Source organism: Budorcas taxicolor, chromosome 5 (assembly GCF_023091745.1).
Source record: "Budorcas taxicolor isolate Tak-1 chromosome 5, Takin1.1, whole genome shotgun sequence".
Classification (NCBI taxonomy): Eukaryota; Metazoa; Chordata; class Mammalia; order Artiodactyla; family Bovidae; genus Budorcas; species Budorcas taxicolor.
Window position 1 is genome coordinate 64,297,197 of NC_068914.1, and position 19,788 is coordinate 64,316,984.

The following is a 19,788-nucleotide window of genomic DNA, read 5'->3' on the forward strand; positions in this document are numbered from 1 at the left end:
GGAAAAGCAGTATCACTTAGACTATTTCTAATGTTAAGCTGTCTAATTCATCTGTAATTTTTGGAAATGTGTGGTGTGCAATACAGATCTAACTTTAAATGTTTCCAAATAGAAATCTAATTATCTGAACTACATACATACATTTTAATATATTAAATAACTACTTAATATTATCTTAATATTTTAGCAACTATTCAGCTACTTCACCACTGATTGGAAATACCATCTTTATCAGAAAACATACGTAGATCTGCACCTGAACTTTCTATGACCCATTTTCCTAATCTGGTACCATGACTGTCTTATTTTAATTTCTACAAGTTTATACTGTGTTCTAGGAGCCCGTTACACAAGCTTCTTTCAATTTTTTCTGGTCATTCTTTTCTTGGTTATTCTTGGACATTTAATTTATTCATACGAATTTTGAAATCGGCTTGTATAAGTTTCCACTAAATTCCTTTGGCAAAACTTCCCGTTCTGAGTAAGGGTAGTAATCATTATCAGACTTACTCCCCTACTATAAAAAAAAATCATACAACTCAGAAAAATATATGAAGTGATTGATTTTAGGCACTCGATGAAAGACAGAACAGGGCTGTGAAGCTTGAGAGAGAGAATAAATGAGATAAGCACCAAATGCATCCCAAATCTCTACCTGGGAGCATTTTCCAGACATGGCTTAAGGACACACAGCCCAAGGAAACAGCTGCAGTCTCACTGGGCAGACAAATAGCAGTTAGAATTCAGAACTGCTGAAGGGCTGGAATTTTGAGGGCAGGATTGATAAGAGGACCTGTGAAGAGCAGAAATACCTCCAAATCTGCCCAAGTCTTGAGTCTTTGATCAAATACAAACGTGATAAGGCTCAGGACACGAAGAACTGGAAGAAAACAACAGAGACTGAGAGTCAAACACAGCTTCCTTAGGGTACACAGTAACGAGGCATGTCCAAGTTCTCAACAGATCTGGTTGAACACTCCAGGCATTCAGTGGAGGCCCTAGAAAGGCCACTAGTACTGAAGTCCAAGAGTAAAGGCCACTCTAGATCCACCCTAAAAAGTCTGTATTCAACACAGTCTAGCTAGGCCAGCAGAAACGTAACAGCTTACCAAAACAAAAATCAACACTTTTTAGAAGATGATAGAATAACATACTCTCAAACATTTAGCCATGTTTGAGCATACAATAAAACATTTAAATATAAACAAGCAAAAATTTTGACTCGGCTATGACATAAATATTGGAATAAGAGACAAGGGCTTTAGAACTATTATTATAAATATGTTCAAGAATTTAAAGGAAATGATGAGCATAATGAGCAAACAAATGGAAAATCTCAGAGAAATGGATAAGCTTATAAGTACACTGAACACAGCAAGGAAAAAATACGATTGAACTTGAAAATAGGCCAATAGAAACAATGCAAACTGAAGCACAAAGAGAACATAAGTTTGAGAAAATGAACAAAGCCTCAATTAATGATGGAGGTTTATTGCAAAAGTCTCCATAAGGGATAACTGAAAACGAAGGCAGTGTTGGGGCTGGAGATACAACAGATATTATGAGTGCACATGACTGTATGCAAGGACCACTCTTGCGTTTCCAAACTCTGCTTCACTATCACTTCCTCTGGAAAGTGCCTTTTAAAAAGGGTGAAAGGAAATATTTTAAGGCTCACGTCTGTGTCTCCCTCCTCCTCTCCTCCCCTTCCCTTACTAATAATTCCAAGTATGGCTTTATTCTGAAACCACACCATGTAATTAGACAGCAGTTTCTGTCTTCCTCTCACAGCTCCACTCTCCTCTGAAAGAATCAGCATCATTCTCAGATCAGTATTTTGAGCACGGTGTCCCTCAGCAGTACAGGTTCAAATAAGACTTGGACTATCTCATGCCAGCCCTCTAAATGCAAAGTCATGCCAGTAGAATAGATCAATCAACAAAAAAGAGCTCAGATCACACTTTAAATAAGGAATGTAAAACAAAAGTGCTTCCCTCCCAGGCCAATTTCGATAAGGAAAGGAGATACATATTTCAAGTATTGTAGCAGTGTGTCTTAGGAATAGCGGGCTCCCTGGCTGTTAGCAGATGCTAATAACACTTATAATAGCACTTGTCCCAATAGACTGTTGCCAAAGGTTATGGAGTCATTCTCGGTTCCTCTCATTCTCATCCCATCCAATTAGACAGCAAGTACTTTTGGTTGTAACAACTGCAGTAGACCATTGAACAACATGGTGGTTAGGGGCACCAACCCTCTGCACAGTGAAAACCCTATGTGGAATTTGGTTTACCCTAGGAATCCAAGGTTCCTCCATATTCATAGTCCTGCATCTGTGGATTCAACCAACCACCCCTGCAGCTCAAACCCATGTTATTCAAGGGTCAACTGAATAAATAATCTAAATTCCAACCACGTCTCAGAATTTCCACAGCCACCACCACGGACCAAACTGGGATGAGAACAAGGGCAATAGCCCATACTTCCCAGCTCTGTTCTGACTTCTGGTGGTCTGCTCTCCACACGGTGGTCAGGGGGATCCCATTAAACTGCAAGTCAGAGAGAGGAACAGGCTCCAGCGGCTCACCTACTCCGCCTGTCCATCGGGGCTATTCCTCCACTCTCCCACACTCTCCACCACCCCTGCCTTCCTGCTCTGCCTCACATGGCCACCCAGCTCCCGCCCGAGGGCTTTCACTCTTGTTTCTTCTATGCAGGACATTCCTTTTCCAAACATCTTCAACTCTCACTCCCTGCCCTCCCTCGGGTCTCTGCACAAAGGTCACCCTCTCTGGGAGCAATTGCTGACCACCCTATTTAAGCCAGCAGCTCTGAGTTTCTCCATAGCACTTACTACCATATCGAGTTTCCCATTTGCTTATTCTCTGTCTCCCCTCCCCAGAACATAAGCTTCATGAGAGCAGCAGTTTTTGACCATTTTGTTTATTATTATTCCTGGCAAACAATAAACATTTGATGAAGGAATAAATAATGAATGAATGAATTTGCCCTCAATCCCCTTTTCTGGGATTTGGGGGTAAAATTCAGACTGCAGCAGGAAAAACCATATGGAAACGTTATGGTGAAACTTTGCACTTACTTGGCACAGCGAACCCAATGTGTGTGTCGGTACAAGGAATATAAGAAGCGCTGGCGATACATGTTCCATACTTTGATAGATTTGTCTTCAGAAGCTGTGGCAAGAAACTGGCCATCGGCTGAAAAGTCCACACTTCGAACTGGAGCTGTGTGAGCTTTAAATTCAGAGGATTTCCCTCTCCTGGAAATAAATAGTTTAATATTTATAACATGATTTAATTACAATCACGATCTCATCAGTATACAGATTTTGAAACATATACAATAGTTTAACTCATAAAAACTGACAGAAAGTGTGGAAAGGCTGTTTTGAACTGCACTCTGCATCAGAACCGTTTAAGCCAGTTTTGTTCACTGAAGAGAGAGACCCTGGTGGTCACGACCCGGAAATTCATTTGCTGAGTTTGTTTTAACGGGAAGCTAGGAAATAATATTTTTGAACAAATCTCTACCATGTATTTTAAGTTCCTGTTGTTCCTCTAGAGACCGCAATATATAGTTTAAATAAACTGCAACCTAGCAAAGCTAAGATTTGTTAAATAAGGAGCTCTAAGGCAGTGTTTTCAAACTTTGACACGAAAGTTTGGGCTGGCAGTCTGGGTTGGGAAGGAGGAAATGTCCTCCGTGTCATATGCCTCGACAAATAACGTCCCTGGGTGATTTGACGCTCCTGTTTTGACCCACTAGCAATGGGAACTGAGACCCCTGGGGTGTACCTATGACCCTGCTCACGTCTGAGCCCAATCTTACATTCACAAGCAAAACAAAAGATAATTGGTAATAACAGACTTTGATTCTCAACACCTTGAAATTTCAGATACCTTCTTTCTTTTTCTTGGCTAGGGTGCAGAAAAGAGAATAGAAAAAAAAAAAGGTGAAAATAATGTGTGGCATTTAAGGAGAAGCAGCAGGAAAACTACTGAAATAATTTGGGGGCAGCCTAGTAGATGGAACTGGAGGTAAATGGTGACATTCGGGAAATGCTACTTTGTGTCAGCGTTTCCACTTTCCCAAGGTACTTTCACTTAATACCACATTTAGACTTAGCAATTTTTTCCATTCAGAAAGTCGCATTTATACAAGTGGTGCCTTATGGGAAAAATTGCCACAAATGTGTTAAAAAGATTAGGCAGCAGAAGTGGCAGAAGCCTAGAAGTTACACCCCGCTCCTCCTCTTCCCCAGTATCCAAGGGGTCAGCAGGCCTATTTAGTGACAGTGAGATTGCCATCACCTCCTGCGTATCTTCTGAATCCCTCCTCTTCTTTGCATCCCAGCTGTGCTCGTATTAAGATAGATATACACACCCTCTGTATCCTTCACCTAGATTACTGCAAAAGCCTCTTAACTGGTCTCCCCGCTCTAATCTTTTATCCCCCTCCAGTCACCTACATACTGTGTTTATAGACTTGGTAAATGTATGATTTTAAGCATGTAAACCCCAGTGTAAATGTGTCATCGGCTGCTCTCCAAGAAAAAGTACAATGCCCAAGCTCTTTGGCAAGACCACCTGCCGCTACACTGACCTTTGTACCCTAAGACAACCACAGTGCCTCAAATCCGCCTCTGGCTTTGTACTTGCTGCTTCCTTAGCCTGACTGCTTCCTCTTACCCTGCCTTTCACCAACCCAGATAGGCTTACTTGTTCTCTATCTGCTGTGTCTGTTTTGCTTATTATACAGTAATCTTCATTATAAAATAGATCTGCCTCTCTCCTATTAGGCAGTAATTTTTCTGAGGACAGGAATCATGGCTTACTTATCTCTAAAAGACCAGCATCTAGCACAATGTCGGGCACATAAGAAGAGCTCAGTATGCTTTGCTGAATTCTGCTGGGAAGAGTCGATCCTTAAATGGTTCTTAGATCCCTCCTGGCTTTCCCTTCCTGTGGTCTGTAGAAGGCAGAGGCGACTCTGTCGTAAATCTCCATCACCTGATATGTGGTATTTCACCAGGAATAATGAAAATAATATAGGAGGGAGCATTCAGGGACTAGTCCAGTGAGGTTTCAAGGGAATGTTCTATGAGTAGAAGTCAGGAGGACAACATGGGCTGATTTTCAGTATAAGGCCTAGAGTAAACAAACTAAAGACTTGGCATCTAATGTGACCAGGAAGCCAAGGGTAGTCAGTATCACAGAATCTGCCTTGATCTTTATTGGGCTCTCCACACTTCAGAACATCTATCCTGTCTGCCTGCTTTGTAACAGCTCCTCCTCTTGGCAATCAGTTCAGTTCACTTCAGACGCTCAGTCGTGTCCGACTCTTTCGACCCCATTAATTGCAGCACGCCAGGCCTCCCGGTCCATCACCAACTCCCAGGGTTCGCCCAAACTCATGTCCATCGAGTTGGTGATGCCATCCAGCCACCTCATCCTCTGTCATCCCCTTCTCCTCCTGCCCCTAATCCCTACCAGCATCAGAGTCTTTTCCAATGAGTTAACTCTTCACATGAAGTGGCCAAAGTATTGGAGTTTCAGCTTTAGCATCAGTCCTTCCAAAGAACACCCAAGACTGATCTCCTTTAGAATGGAATGGTTGAATCTCCTTGCAATCTTAGGGACTCTCAAAAAGTCTTCTCCAGCATCACAGTTCAAAAGCATCAATTCTTTGGTGCTCAGCTGTCTTCACAGTCCAACTCTCACATCCATACATGACCACTGGAAAAACCATAGCCTTGAATAGACGGACCTTTGTTGGCAAAGTAATGTCTCCGCTTTTCAATATGCTGTCTAGGTTGGTCATAACCTTCCTTCCAAGGAGTAAGCGTCTTTTCATTTCATGGCTGCAATCACCATCTGCAGTGATTTTGGAGCCCCCCAAAATAAAGTCTGACACTGTTTCCACTGTTTCTCCATCTATTTCTCATGAAGTGATGGGACCAGATGCCATGATCTCAGTTTTCTGAATGTTGAGCTTTAAGCCAACTTTTTCACTCTCCTCTTTCACTTTCATCAAGCGGCTTTTAGTTCCTCTTCAGTTTCTGCCATAAGGGTGGTGTCATTTGCATATCTGAGGTTATTGAGATTTCTCCTGGCAATCTTGATTCCAGCTTGTGTTTCTTCTAGTCCCGCGTTTCTCATGATGTACTCTGCATATAAGTTAAATAAGCAAGGTGACGATATACAGCCTTGACGTACTCCTTTTCCTATTTGGAACCAGTCCGTTGTTCCATGCCCAGTTCTAACTGTTGCTTCCTGACCTGCATATAGGTTTCTCAAGAGGCAGGTCAGGTGGTCTGGTATTCCCATCTCTTTCAGAATTTTCCACAGTTGATTGTGATCCACACAGTCAAAGGCTTTGGCATAGTCAATAAAGAGAAATACATGTTTTTCTGGAACTCTCTTGCTTTTTCCATGATCCAGCAGATGTTGAAAATTTGATCTCTGGTTCCTCTGCACTTTCTAAAACCAGCTTGAACATCTGGAAGTTCATGGTTCACGTATTGCTGAAGCCTGGCTTGGAGAATTTTGAGCATTACTTTACTAGTGTGTGAGATGAGTGCAATTGTGTGGTAGTTTGAGCATTCTTTGGCATTGCCTTTCTTTAGGATTGGAATGAAAACTGACCTTTTCCAGTGCTTTGGCCACTGCTGAGTTTTCCAAATTTGCTGGCATATTGAGTGCAGCACTTTCACAGCATCATCTTTCAGGATTTGAAATAGCTCCACTGGAATTCCATCACCTCCACTAGCTTTGTTTACAGTGATGCTTTCTAAGGCCCACTTGACTTCACATTCCAGGATGTCTGGCTCTAGGTGAGTGATCACACCATCATGATGATCTGGGTCGTGAAGATCTTTTTTGTATAGTTCTCCTGTGTATTCTTGCCACCTCTTCTTAATATCTTCTGCTTCTGTTAGGTCCATACCATTTCTGTCCTTTATCAAGTCCATCTTTGCATGAAATGTTCCCTTGGTATCTCTAATTTTCTGGAAGAGATTTCTAGTCTTTCCCATTCTGCTGTTTTCCTCTATTTCTTCGCACTGATCGCTAAGGAAGGCTTTCTTATCTCTCCTTGCTAGTCTTTGGAACTCTGCATTCAGATGCTTATATCGTTCCTTTTCTCCTTTGCTTTTTGCTTCTCTTCTCCTCACAGCTATTTGTAAGGCCTCCTCAGACAGCCATTTTGCTCTTTTGCATTTCTTTATATTGGGGATGGTCTTGATCCCTGCCTCCTCTACAATGTCACGAACCTCTGACCATAGTTCTTCAAGCACTCTGTCTATCTGATCTAATCCCTTGAATCTATTTGTCATTTCCATTGTATAATCGTAAGGAATTTGATTTAGGTCATACCTGAATGGTCTAGTGGTTTTCCCTACTTTCTTCAATTTAAGCCTGAATTTGGCAATAAAGAGTTCATGACAATAGTTCTTGGCAATAGGCAGGTCCAACTGATGAATCCAGATCCCGTCCCAACAGGAAGTATGTAAGAACCCAAGATAGGAGTGCCCAGTGTTTGTTGTGCTGGTGCTTAGCTGGTTTCTAGCTCCCCACCTGCCTTAACAGAGTCTGTCCACCTCCCACACAGGTACCTGCCCTTTCTACCCGAATTCTCGTGACTGCCCACCGTGACCAACGCCAGCCACACCTGCCTCCCAGCTTGCTCCTGCTAGCCTTTCTCAGCCTTCTGATCAACAGCTGTGGTGTCGGTCTGCTCACCTGGCTGCCCACAGCTCCTCTCTCCCCCAGGCACACACACCACTCTTCCCCACCAGTGGCAGAATCCACCAATTTCTCCTCCTTCAAATCTCGAGTTGCAGTCAGGCTAGTGTTGTGACTGACTGACCGACAGGATGTGGCAGAAGGCACACTGGGCAGGTTCCAGGCCCAGCCTTTAAGAAGTCTAGCCGCTTCGGCTTTGGTTATCCTAGATTGTCCGACAGCTGCCATGCTGCAAGGAAGTCCTTTTATGCTGCTGCAGAAAGGGCATGTGGAGGACAAAGGCGCCCAGCCAACAGCCAACACCAAGGCCACTGGCATCTGAGGGAGGCACTGGACCTGCCAGCCCAGCTGCCAGTGTAATGAAGCTGCGTAACAGCCCACATTACCGGGGCAGTGGGATAAATCGTCCAGACAGCTCCTACAACTGGGAGAAACGATAGCTACTGTCAAGCTTCTAAGTTTGGGGACCATTATGCAGCAACAGATAACTGGTGCATCAGTTTCCTTCTCATTGCCATGATCCACTGTTGCCCTGGCCTGCTGAGATATGATTTAGGAAGAGGAACTAGACATATCTACACAAGCCTAATTGTGGTGCTTAGATCAGGCAGTGAAAATGAATGATTCTGTGTCCTTTTAGCTCGTCTACCCAGTGCTTTACTCACTGAGCTTTCCCCAAAATAGCAATGGGAGACGGAGGCTGTGCTGAAAACAGCAAACCACTAGTCCAAAATTCTCAAAGTCAAGGCTTTAAAAAATGCTTTCCCTTTTAGACCCTGAGCCAGTCTCTCTTCCTTACAACTCCCTCTTACACTGCTATCTGTAGTGTCAGAACATGTCAACATGTCACTTCTCCTCAGTCGTGTTGTCCTGCCTTGAGATAATCTTCAGATTTCTCAGTTTGGAGTTTCCTTCAGGCAGTGGCAGGGAAAAAAAGTGTCCTCTGGCAGGGAAATGCTTCAGGAACTTTCGTTTATTTGGGAGTGCCTGGGCCCATTCAGGCATGAACCACAGATCAAGTCCCGCCCCGACAGAGTGAAGGCAAACATTTCTTATTATCTGAAGTGATCTGATATGTACACATCCCAGAAGAAAAGGGGGTGGAGGACACATGAAACAAGACTGACCGAACTCTGAAGAACTACTCAATCTGGTGGATGGTTATGGTGGGGAGCTGTCATGCTATCTACTCTATTTTCATACATGTTTGAAATCTACATGACTAAGAGTTTAAAAACTTTTAAAATAATCAAGGCTCAATAACTGCTTAAAATAGATGGACTATCAGCTAGGGTTTGGAAAGGTAGTGGGTTGAAAGTGAAAGTGTTAATTGCTCCATCATGTCAGACTCTTTACAACCCTGTGGACTGGAGCCCACCAGGCTCGTCTGTCCATGGAACTCTCCAGGCAAGAATACTGGAGTGGGTAGCCATTCTGTTCTCCAGGGGATCTTCCCAACCCAGGGATCGAACCTGGGTCTCCTGTATTGCAGGCAGATTCTTTATCATCTGAGTTACCATAAACTGTAAAATCTTGGTGAGGCAGTCCAATGTGTATCTCTCTGGGGAGATGATCTAAAGCTTACATGAGATTCATAAAGGGATTGATAACCATCACCCTCCCTAACCGCCTGTCCTACAAAAACACTTCAGACATTATTAAGCATATTTCCACGGTTAGAAATAGTTTTCAAACAGAAGACACAATTATGAGTTCAAGATGAGGGGAAAACAGTATGAAATAATTTTACCAGGCCAGTATGCCTCATTTGTGTCTTAGACTAAAGATGTACACGTAACTGGGGGGTTAGGCAGTCCAAGAGGGACAGAATCTCAACCCCAGTTATCTTTTACATTTCCAAACCCACCACGTAGCAGCTGTTCTGCTCTTACTTGTCAGGGATCCAGAGTCTAATGGTCCTGTCTCGTGAAGCTGATGCCAGTAAGTTTCCAAGTGGGGAAAACTGCAGGCTGGTGACAACGTCCTTGTGACCCACGTATCTGAAAGCTCTAGCTTGCGGCCTGAGGCTCCACAGCATGAGAAATGTATCCCAAGAGCCGGTAGCTATTAAGAAACAGAAGAACAAGATCACTGTGTGTTAAAATGCAAACACAGGCATGTCTCGTTACAATGGGCGGGGTATCTAATAACAAGATGTCCAGGTAACAGAGAGGCTGGAGGTGGCATGACAGACCAGGTAATGGCAAAAATATTTTAAAAAGAAACCCAAAGCCACATCACTAACACGCAAGCATGGCTGTGTCCTATGTAGCCATACAGCAGGATTAGTGGCCCCTGTATTTGGTTAGGACTCAATGACTATTTACTAAAAAAAGGCAGCTCAGTGCAACAGAGACACAGGACTGGGGGTCAGTTCTGTCTCTCTCAGGGTGACTGAGAAAGTAACTTAATCTCTGTGTCATAAGTGCTACATGCTTCTCCTGAGGGGGCTGGAGATGATTTTTTTTCAACTGTTCATGTGGAGATAATTTCACAGTTGCAGAACAGTTACATTAACAGTATAATGAACACTAATATACTTTTTACCAGATCCACCTGTTGTTACCATTTTGCCCCATTTGGTTTATAATTTTCTTGTGGGCTCACTCTTTCTTTTTCTGTACACAAGCATGCATGTGCACGCACATGCACACACTCACACACACACACACAATTTTTTTCTTAAGCCATTTTGGGGTAAGTAAATTCAACACCATGGCACCTTTATTCCTAAATACATAAGGGCATATTTCTAAGAATAAAGCTATTCTTTCTACATTCCAAAAACACTGCAATCAATTTCACAAAATTTATCAGTACTTTAACTGACCAAATGTTTTCCAGTTTTGTTAACTGACCAGTAATGCCTTTTATAGCTAGATAAGGTAAGCTTAAAACCCACTTTGTGCTCTGTTACAACATCCTACAATTAATAAAAGAATCATGTGTTTCAGACATCACCTTAAGGCTTTAAGAAAAGGAAGACAAATGGAATCAATAGCGGAAATAAATGCCTTTGATCAGGAAGTAAACAAATGAAAGACAGATCTAACTCTTGCCACAAAACCAAATGTTATATATGCATTGAAATGAAGTGAAGTGAAAGTCGCTCAGTCATATCCGACCCTTTGCACCCCGATGGACTATACAATCCATGGAATTCTCCATTCCAGAATGCTGGAGGGGGTAGCCATTCCCTTCTCCAGGGGAATCTTTCCAACTCAGGGATTGACCCAGGTCTCCTGCATTGCAGGCGGATTCTTTACCAACTGAGCCACCAGGGAAGCCCATTATATATGCCTGTGCCCCCAAAATAGCCCCAGTGAGAGAAACCAGGTCAGTGAGAATCATTAAGTTTATATTATAGAATGTTCAGGAAAAAATACCTTGAAACACAATTAGTATTACTCTTAGAAGAGAAGCGTTTCTGAAGAAAAGTTTCTGAAGCTCTGAAAAGCTTCTAAGTTCTTCAGCCATAGATAAAATTCATTTGACCTTAGTCTATGCATTGTTTCCATGTAAAATAGTTAAAGTGAGTTTATAAGCTGCATACTACCCCCCCTTTTTTTTTCTTAAAGTACAAAAGCTGATGTTCCATCACAATTCATCAAATTATTAAATAAATCAGGTTCAAATTATTTGTGGCTAATGTGACAAAACAGGGAAAACCATGAATTATCACATGTGTTATATTTAGGACTCGAGTTCTAAGGTATTATACTACAAACAAGAGCTACAAAAGGAAATAAGACACAATTTCATGGAACTGCAATAGAGTAGGAGATAGTTCATCGGTAATGTCATACGTATTCAGAGGACTTTTATATACTATTTATTCTTTTTTTCTTCCAGTTATGAGATATACATCATAAAATGATTACCACAATAGATTTAGCGAACATCTATCATCTCATAATTCTTATTAAAGAAATAGAAAAAACAATTTTCCCTTGTGATAAGAACTCTTAGGACTTACTCCCTCAGCAATTTTCATACAGCAGTGTTAATTAATGTTATAATCATGTCTCTTGTACTTATAATGGAAGCTTATACCTTTTTCCCTTTCTTAATGTTATACAGAGTGGTGAGTGGTTCTGTTTAAGGAAAGGACACCCCCTTCTGAGCAGAGACTTGAGGGAAATGAGAAGTGGTTCAGGCTGAGACATGAAGAAAGAGCACTCCAGGCAGAAGGACTCCACATGTAGGGCCTGAGACAGCAATGAATTTGGCAGTCTGAGGAACAGCAAGGAGGCCAGCATGTCCGCCAGGACAGGGAGAAAAAGACAACCAGGGATGGAAGCCAAGAAGGAAGCAGATGCCGGCAGGGAGCCACGTGAGAGGTGTGTATTTAGTTCTAAGCCACTAAAGGATTCCGAACAGGAGTATCTTATGATTTAAGAAAACTGTCATTTTGACAGTGAGAAAAGGATGGGCTAGCCAATAATCATGGTGGATCAACTGGGTATTCACAATGAGAAAGACAATGTCTCCTATAGCTCTAAATACAATAGGCAGAACAATAAACATTTAGCAGAGAACTTAGGGGAAAATATTCATGGCCACTGGGGTAGGCACGATTGTTTAAATAATACATGAAAATTACTAAAATACTAAAAGAATGATCATTTGTACTACAGTAAAATTAAGAAATTTTACTCACTGAAAGACATCACTAAGCAAATAAAATGGTAAGCCACAGAGAGGAAAAAGATATTCACAATACAGTTATCCAACATATAACAAAGACTATATAAAGAACCCAACAAATCAATAAGGAAAGTCAAGAAAACACAGTAGGCAAATAGGCAACGGGCCTAAATAGGCACTTCATACGGGAAGATATACAAATGGCTAATAAATGTATAAAAAGGTGCTCAAATCCACAGTCACCAGGAAAGTGCAAATTAAAACGACAACGAGATATTACTACACTCTCATTAGAATGGCTACAACAGGAGAGATCAGTTCAGTTCATTCGCTCAGTCGTGTCCGACTTTTTGCAACCCCATGGACTGCAGCACGTCAGGCTTCCCTGTCCATAACCAACTCCCGGAGCTTATTCAGACTCATGTCCATTGAGTTGGTGATGCCATCAAACCATCTCATCCTAGGCTGCCCCCTTCTCCTCCTGCCCTCAATCCATTACAACATCAGGGTTTTTCTAATGAGTCAGTTCTTCACATCAGGTGGCCAAAGTATTGGAGCTTCAGCTTCAGAATCAGTCCTTTCAATGAATATTCAGGACTGATTTCCTCCAGGATTGACCGATCGGATCTCCATGCAGGCCAAGGGACTCTCAAGAGTCCTCTACAACACCACAGTTCAAAAGCATCAATTCTTTGGCGCTCAGCTTTCTTTATAGTCCAGTTCTCACATCCATACATGACTACTGGGAAAAACCATAGCGTTGACTAGATGGACCGTTATCACAAAGTAATGTCTCTGTTTTTTATTATGCTGTTTAGGTTGGTCATAACTTTTCTTCCAAGGAGCAAGCTTCTTTTAATTTCATGGCTGCAGTCACCATCTGCAGTGATTTTGGAGCCCAAGAAATTAAAGTTTCTCACTGTTTCCATTGTTTCCCCTTCTATTTGCCATGAAGTGATGGGACCGGATGCCATGATCTTCGTTTTCTGAATGTTGAGCTTTAAGCCAACTGTTTCACTCTCTTTCACTTTCATCAAGAGGCTCTTTAGTTCACCTTTGCTTTCTGCTGTAAGGGTGGTATCATCTGCATATCTGAGGTTATTGATATTTCTCCCGGCAATCTTGATTCCAGTTTGTGCTTTATCCAGCCCAGCATTTCTCATGATGTATTCTGTCTGTAAGTTAGATAAGCAGGGTGACAATATACAGCCTTGACATACTCCTTTCCCTATCTGGAACTAGTCGATTGTTCCATTTCCAGTTCTAACTGTTGCTTCTTGCCCTGTATACAGATTTCTCAGGAGGCAGGTAAGGTGGTCTGGTATTCCCATCTCTTTAAGGATTTTCCACAGTTTGCTGTGATCCACAGTCAAAGGTTTTGGCATAGTCAATAAAGCAGAAGTTTTTCTGGAACTCTCTTGTTTTTTTGATGATGGCAATTTGATGTCTGGTTCCTCTGGCTTTTCTAAAACCAGCTTGAACATCTGGAAGTTTTCAGCTCACGTACTGTTGAAGCCTCACTTGGAGAATTTTGAGCATTACTTTGCTAATGTGTGAGATAAGTGCAACTGTGTGGTAGTTTGACATTTTTTGGCATTGCCTTTCTTTGGGATTGGAATAAAAATTGACCTTTTCCAGTCCTGTGGCCACTGCTGAGTTTTCCAAATTTGCTGGCATACTGAGTGCAGCACTTTCGCAGCATCAGGATTTGAAATAGCTCAACTGGAATTCCATCACCTCCACTAGCTTTGTTCATAGTGATACTCCCTAAGGCCCATTTGACTTCGCATTTCAGAATGTAATAGCTGAGTGATCACATTGTGGTTATCTGGGTCATGAAGATCTTTTTTGTATAGTTCTTCTGTGTATTCTTGCCACCTCTTAATATCTTCTGCTTCTGTTAAGTCCATACCATTTCTGTCCTTTATTGAGCCCATCTTTGCATGAAATGTTTCCTTGATATCTCTAATTTTCTTGACGAGATCTCTAGTCTTTCCCATTCTACTGTTTTCCTCTATTTCTTTGAATTGATCGCTGAGGAAGGCTTTATCTCTCCTTGCTAGTCTTTGGAACTCTGCATTCAAATGGGTGTATCTTTCCTTTTCTCCTTTGCCTTTAGCTTCTCTCCTTTTCTTAGCTATTTGTAAGGCCTCCTCAGACAACCATTTTGCCTTTTTGTGTTTTTCTTGGGGATGGTCTTGATCACTGCCTCCTGTACAATGTCACAAACTTCCATCCATAGTTCTTGAGGCACTCTATCAGATCCAATCCCTTGAATCAGTTTGTCATTTCCATTGTATAATTGTAAGGGATTTGATTTAGGTCATACCGGAATGGTCTAGTGGTTTTCCCTACTTTCTTCAATTTAAGTCTGAATTTGGCAATAAGGAGTTCATGATCTGAGCCACAGTAAACTCCCAGTTTTGTTTTTGCTGACTATATACAGCTTCTCTATCTTCAGCTGCAAAGAATATAATCAATCTGATTTCAGTGTTGACCATCTGGTGATGTCCATGTATAGAGTTTTCTCTTGTGTTGTTGGAAGAGGGTGTTTGCTATGACCAGTGCGTTCTCTTGACAAAACTGTGTTAGCCTTTGCCCTGCTTCATTCTATACTCTAAGGCCAAATTTGCCTGTTACTCCAGGTATCTCTTGACTTCCTACTTTTGCATTCCAGTCCCCTGAAATGAAAAGGACATCTTTTTTTGGGTGTTAGTTCTAGAAGGTCTTGTAGATTTTCATAGAACCATTCAACTTCAGCATCTTTAGCCTTACTTGTTGGGGCATAGACTTGGATTACTGTGATGTTGAATGGTTTGCCTTGGAAATGAACAGAGATCATTTTGTTATTTTTGAGATTGCATCCAAGTACTGCATTTCAGACTCTTTTGTTAACTATGAGGGCTACTCGACTTCTTCTAAGGGATTCTTGCCCACAGTAGTAGATATAATGGTCATCTGAGTTAAACTCACCCATTCCAGTCCCTTTTACTTCACTGATTCCTAAAAAGGAGATGTTCACTCTTACCATCTCCTGTTTGACCACTTCCAATTTACCTTGATGCATGGACCTAACTGGTTCCAATGCAGTATTGTTCTTTACAGCATTAGACTTTACTTCCATTACCAGTCACATCCACAACTGGGTGGTGTTTTTGCTTTGGCTCCATCCTTTTTGGAGTTATTTCTCCACTGGTCTCCAGTAGCATATTGGGCACCTACTGACCTGGGGGGTTCATCTTTCAGCGTCCTATCTTTTTGCCTTTTTATACTGTTCATGGGTTCTCAAGGCAAGAATACTGAAGTGCTTTGCCATTCCCTTCTCCAGTGGACGACGTTTTGTCAGAACTCTCCACCATGACCTGTCCTTCTTGGGTGGCCCTACATGGCATGGCTCATGGTTTTGTTGAGTTAGATAAGGCTGTGCTCCATGTGATCAGAGACTGAGCCAGACCTGCCTTTGAGTGTTTCAGTGTCTCCTGAGGAGGTATGGGTCAGCAGTGGGCTGCTGCAGGGGCAGGGGCTCTGGGTACAGCAGACCTGGGTATGGCATAAGCCCTCCTTGGAGAAGGCCACCATTAACCCCACCATAGAGCCGCCAGAACTTACACAGGACCGGGGAAATAGACTCTGGAGGGCATGAACAGAACCCTGTGTGCACCAGGACCCAGGAGAAAGGAGCAATCACCCAACAGGAGACTGATCCAGACTTGTCTGAGAGTGTCCAGGAGCTCTGGCAGAGGCGTGGGTTGGCGGTGGCTGCTGCAGTGTCCGAGGCACTGAGTGCAGCAGTGTGTGCACGGGACCTTTTGAAGGAGGTCGCCATTATCTTCATCACCTCCACCGTAGTTTGGCCTCAGATCAGAAAACAGGGATGGAACACAGCATCCCCCCCACCCCCCCATCCACAGAAAATTGGATTATAGATTTATGGAGCATGGCTCCACCTATGAGAAAAAGACTCAGTTTCCCCCTCAGTCAGTCTCTCCCATCAGGAAGCTTCCATAAGCCTCTTATCCTTATCCATCAGAGGGCAGACAGAATGAAAAACACAACAGAAGAGATAAATAACACCAAATCTTGGTGAGTATGTGGAACAAGGGAACGCTCAGATAATGGTGGTGGTTATAACCACCCTTGGAAAATTGTTTTGAAATCTGTTAAGCTGAAAGACTTCCCTGGTGACTCAGATGGTAAAGAATCTGCCAGCAGTGCAGGAGACCTGGGTTGTATCCTTGGGTCAGGAAGATCCCCTGGAGAAGGAAATGGCAACCCATTCCAGTATTTTTGCCTGGAGAATTCCATGGACAAAGAAACCCAGAGGGCTACAGTCCATAGTGTTCAAAGAGTCAGACACAGCTGAGCAACTAACACAGAAACACACCACACACACACACACACACACACACACACACACAGTGACTATATTTGGGCTTCCCTGGTGGCTCAGTGGTAAAGCATCCTCCTGCAAATGCAGGAGAAGTGGGTTCAATCTCTGGATCAGGAAGAGCCCCTGGAGAAGGAAATGGCAACCCACTGCAGTCCTCTTGCCTGGGAAATCCCATGGAAAGAGGAGCCTGGTGGGCAACAGGCCATGAGGTAGCAGGAGTCAGGCACGACTTAGTGACTGAACAACAACAAGCAGCTGAATATACACTTACCATCTGACTCAGCAATTCAACTTCTAAGTCAAATGCCTGCAGAAATTCTTACCCATGTTCAGCAGAAGATATATACAGTAATGTTTATGGAACATCACTCAAAGAAGACCAAAACTAGAAACCCAACTGCCTATCAAAATAAAACAGATAGACAAATTGTGGTATATACATACTGTGTACCTGTGTAATTAAAATGTACTCATGAAGTTCAAGAAGCAAAACTGATCTATGGAGTTAGAAGTGATCATAGAGATTATGTGGGTGGCAGGCAGGGAGGACAGTGGCTATAAGGGAGGTCAAGGGTACTGGCAAAACAGGCAAGTCACACTGCGGAGATTCAGCAAGCTGTTCAATGTTGGTACATATCTTATACTTCAAAAAAATGTTTAGACAAAACAAACAGAAAATCTCAGTCTGGCTGTTGTTTGGAGTGCATACAGAGGGAAGAAGGAAATCAGTTTGGAGGCTGTTGCAATAGTCCAGCCAGGAGGAGGTGGTCTGGACCAGGCTGTGGAAGCGGGAGAAGTAGTCAAAACCAAGGTCTATTGTAAAGACAGAGTCCGCAAGGTTTGCAAACACACTAGATGTGAGGGGGAAAGAGAAAAGAAAACAAGGTGCCCGGCTGCTGGCCTGGGCACCCAGGTGCATGCTAGAGATATTTAATGAGATTAAGGCATTAAGTGAAATAATACTCATAAGCCAAGCCTGGCACACAGAAAACACTCGGCTGTAGCTATCATTACGGTGGCTTTAGTTTTTGCTACTGTCAGCAGTGACAGTGTAGATAATACATTAGAGACTGGAAATTGGATGGGGTCACTCAAGCAGTAAGTCTAGATACAGAAGCGGATGAAGGTACTTAACCTGGAGCAAAGGAAGCGAAAGGAAGGAGCCGTTAGTGGAGTAGGAAGGGCCAGGAGACTGCGGTGTGCAGGAATAGAGTGTGTACTCACAGAGGGTGACAGGGCTGTTGTCAAAGGCTTCAAAGAGACTTGGTAAGATCAGGCCTGAACACGACCAGCTACATCGTTTGTAGGATCCAGTATAAGATGTAAACGTGGGGTCTCTTGTAGGAAATCAGTGAAAATGTGAAGACCGGGATGGCAGGGCCTTAAACTAAATGTGTGCCTTGTGCGACCACACAGGTCAACTGCCCAAGAAGCCAGCTGTAGGCCTGAGGATCAAAGGCTGGTTTGGCAGCAGAATTGTTTCAGTGGAGTGGTGGGATCAAAGCTGGAACGGTGTGGGTTGAGGAGAAACCGGGAGGGAGGCAGTAGAGAGAGTTAATACACACAACTGACCCACGAACTCACTGAAGGTTCATAGGGTCCCTAATATTCAATACAACCAGGAAAAAATGTTATTATAGGATCAATGTGAAGTGACAATTAATTGGGGCTGGTGGCAGGGGTGGGAGAGACACAGAGCCAGAGGTAGAAGAATATGACACAACCAAGATGGTGACTCAGGAATTGAGCTTTTACATATTTCCTCAGAAAAGGAAAAGGGCACCTTAACAGACTTAGTGTTAGCTGCTCAGTCGTGTCCAGCTCTTTGTGATCCCATGGACAGTAGCCCACCATGCTCCTCTGTCCATGAGATTTCTCTATGCAAGCAAGAATACTGGAGTGGGTAGCCATTCCCTTCTCCAGGGGATCTTCCTGACCCAGGGATCGAACCTGGGTCTCCTGCATTGCAGGCAGATTCTTTACTGTCTGAGCCACTATGGAAACCCTTACCCTTAACCAGAGTGGATGCTCAAAAATTGTTAGCTTTAAGAGTTGATGGCTACTTACCTGTAGTATAGCAAGATTTGCTATTATCAGCATGAGGCCTGCTAAAGAGAAGTGACGGAAAGCAGGGTGAACGCTTAGTTTAAAGGATGTGGACAGCTAAACCTGAGAGCCAGGTGGCATTTCCGAGCCCTATTAACTATGAAACACTAGCAGCAGAGATGTCCCACTTAAAACTGTGTGGCTCAGCATACATGCTAGTGTCTTCCAAATTTCAAGAAAACAGGAAAAGGACTAGCAATCTACAAAACGGTCACAAACGCATTCTTCTATGAAAACCGACACTGAATTTCCCTCCTCAGTTCCTTAACCCTGATCCACCAAACCTTAATACCATCATAATAAAAGGTATTTGATTATTGGTATCCGTGCTGTACAGTGTCAACTTGGAATTTGCGTTCATACATTTCCAGTGAACCACACCCTCTATAAACATTACCCCATCATTTAAAATGTCAAAGCTTGTACCTAATCGCCATCTGTTTGAGATTAACTATCAGAGGGAGGAAGCTAAAAGTTTAACAAGTCTAGCCACTAAAAAAAAAATCTTTAAATTATATTCTATAACAGTAGTCCATTGTTTCAAGAAATCCTCATTAGGACAAAAGAAAGAACAAAGTCCACACTCACCTGGAGCTGACGACAAAGAATACATACTAATGGTTTGCTCTCCATAATGTCCAAAAGGGCATCAGTTGTTGCGTTGAAGAGCAATAACTTTCCGTAATCAACCCAAGCGCTCTCACTGATTTAACCAAAATCAACTATGGTTAATTAGAGGCTTGCTTTGTGAGGAATACCTTTTCTGGAAAGCATGGTATTGCCTCCGGCTTTTTACATTTGTTGTTAAATTCCCTTATCTATTCTGCTGTGCAAGTGTGCATGATACAGAATTCCAATATTACAGGAGTAGTTACTGAATTT

General features: G+C 42.7%; 1 protein-coding gene across 1 annotated transcript in view; it reads right to left on the reverse strand.

The window, feature by feature from the left end:
* The window catches only part of POC1B (POC1 centriolar protein B), a 104,636-nt gene that overhangs the window by 67,720 nt on the left and 17,128 nt on the right, over nt 1-19,788 (reverse strand). The window contains exons 3-4 of the mRNA XM_052640477.1: nt 9,656-9,827; nt 3,101-3,280 (exon numbers count right to left, since the gene is read on the reverse strand). Coding sequence (XP_052496437.1) covers nt 3,101-3,280; nt 9,656-9,827 — 352 coding nt within the window. The remainder of the gene's footprint in view (nt 1-3,100; nt 3,281-9,655; nt 9,828-19,788) is intronic.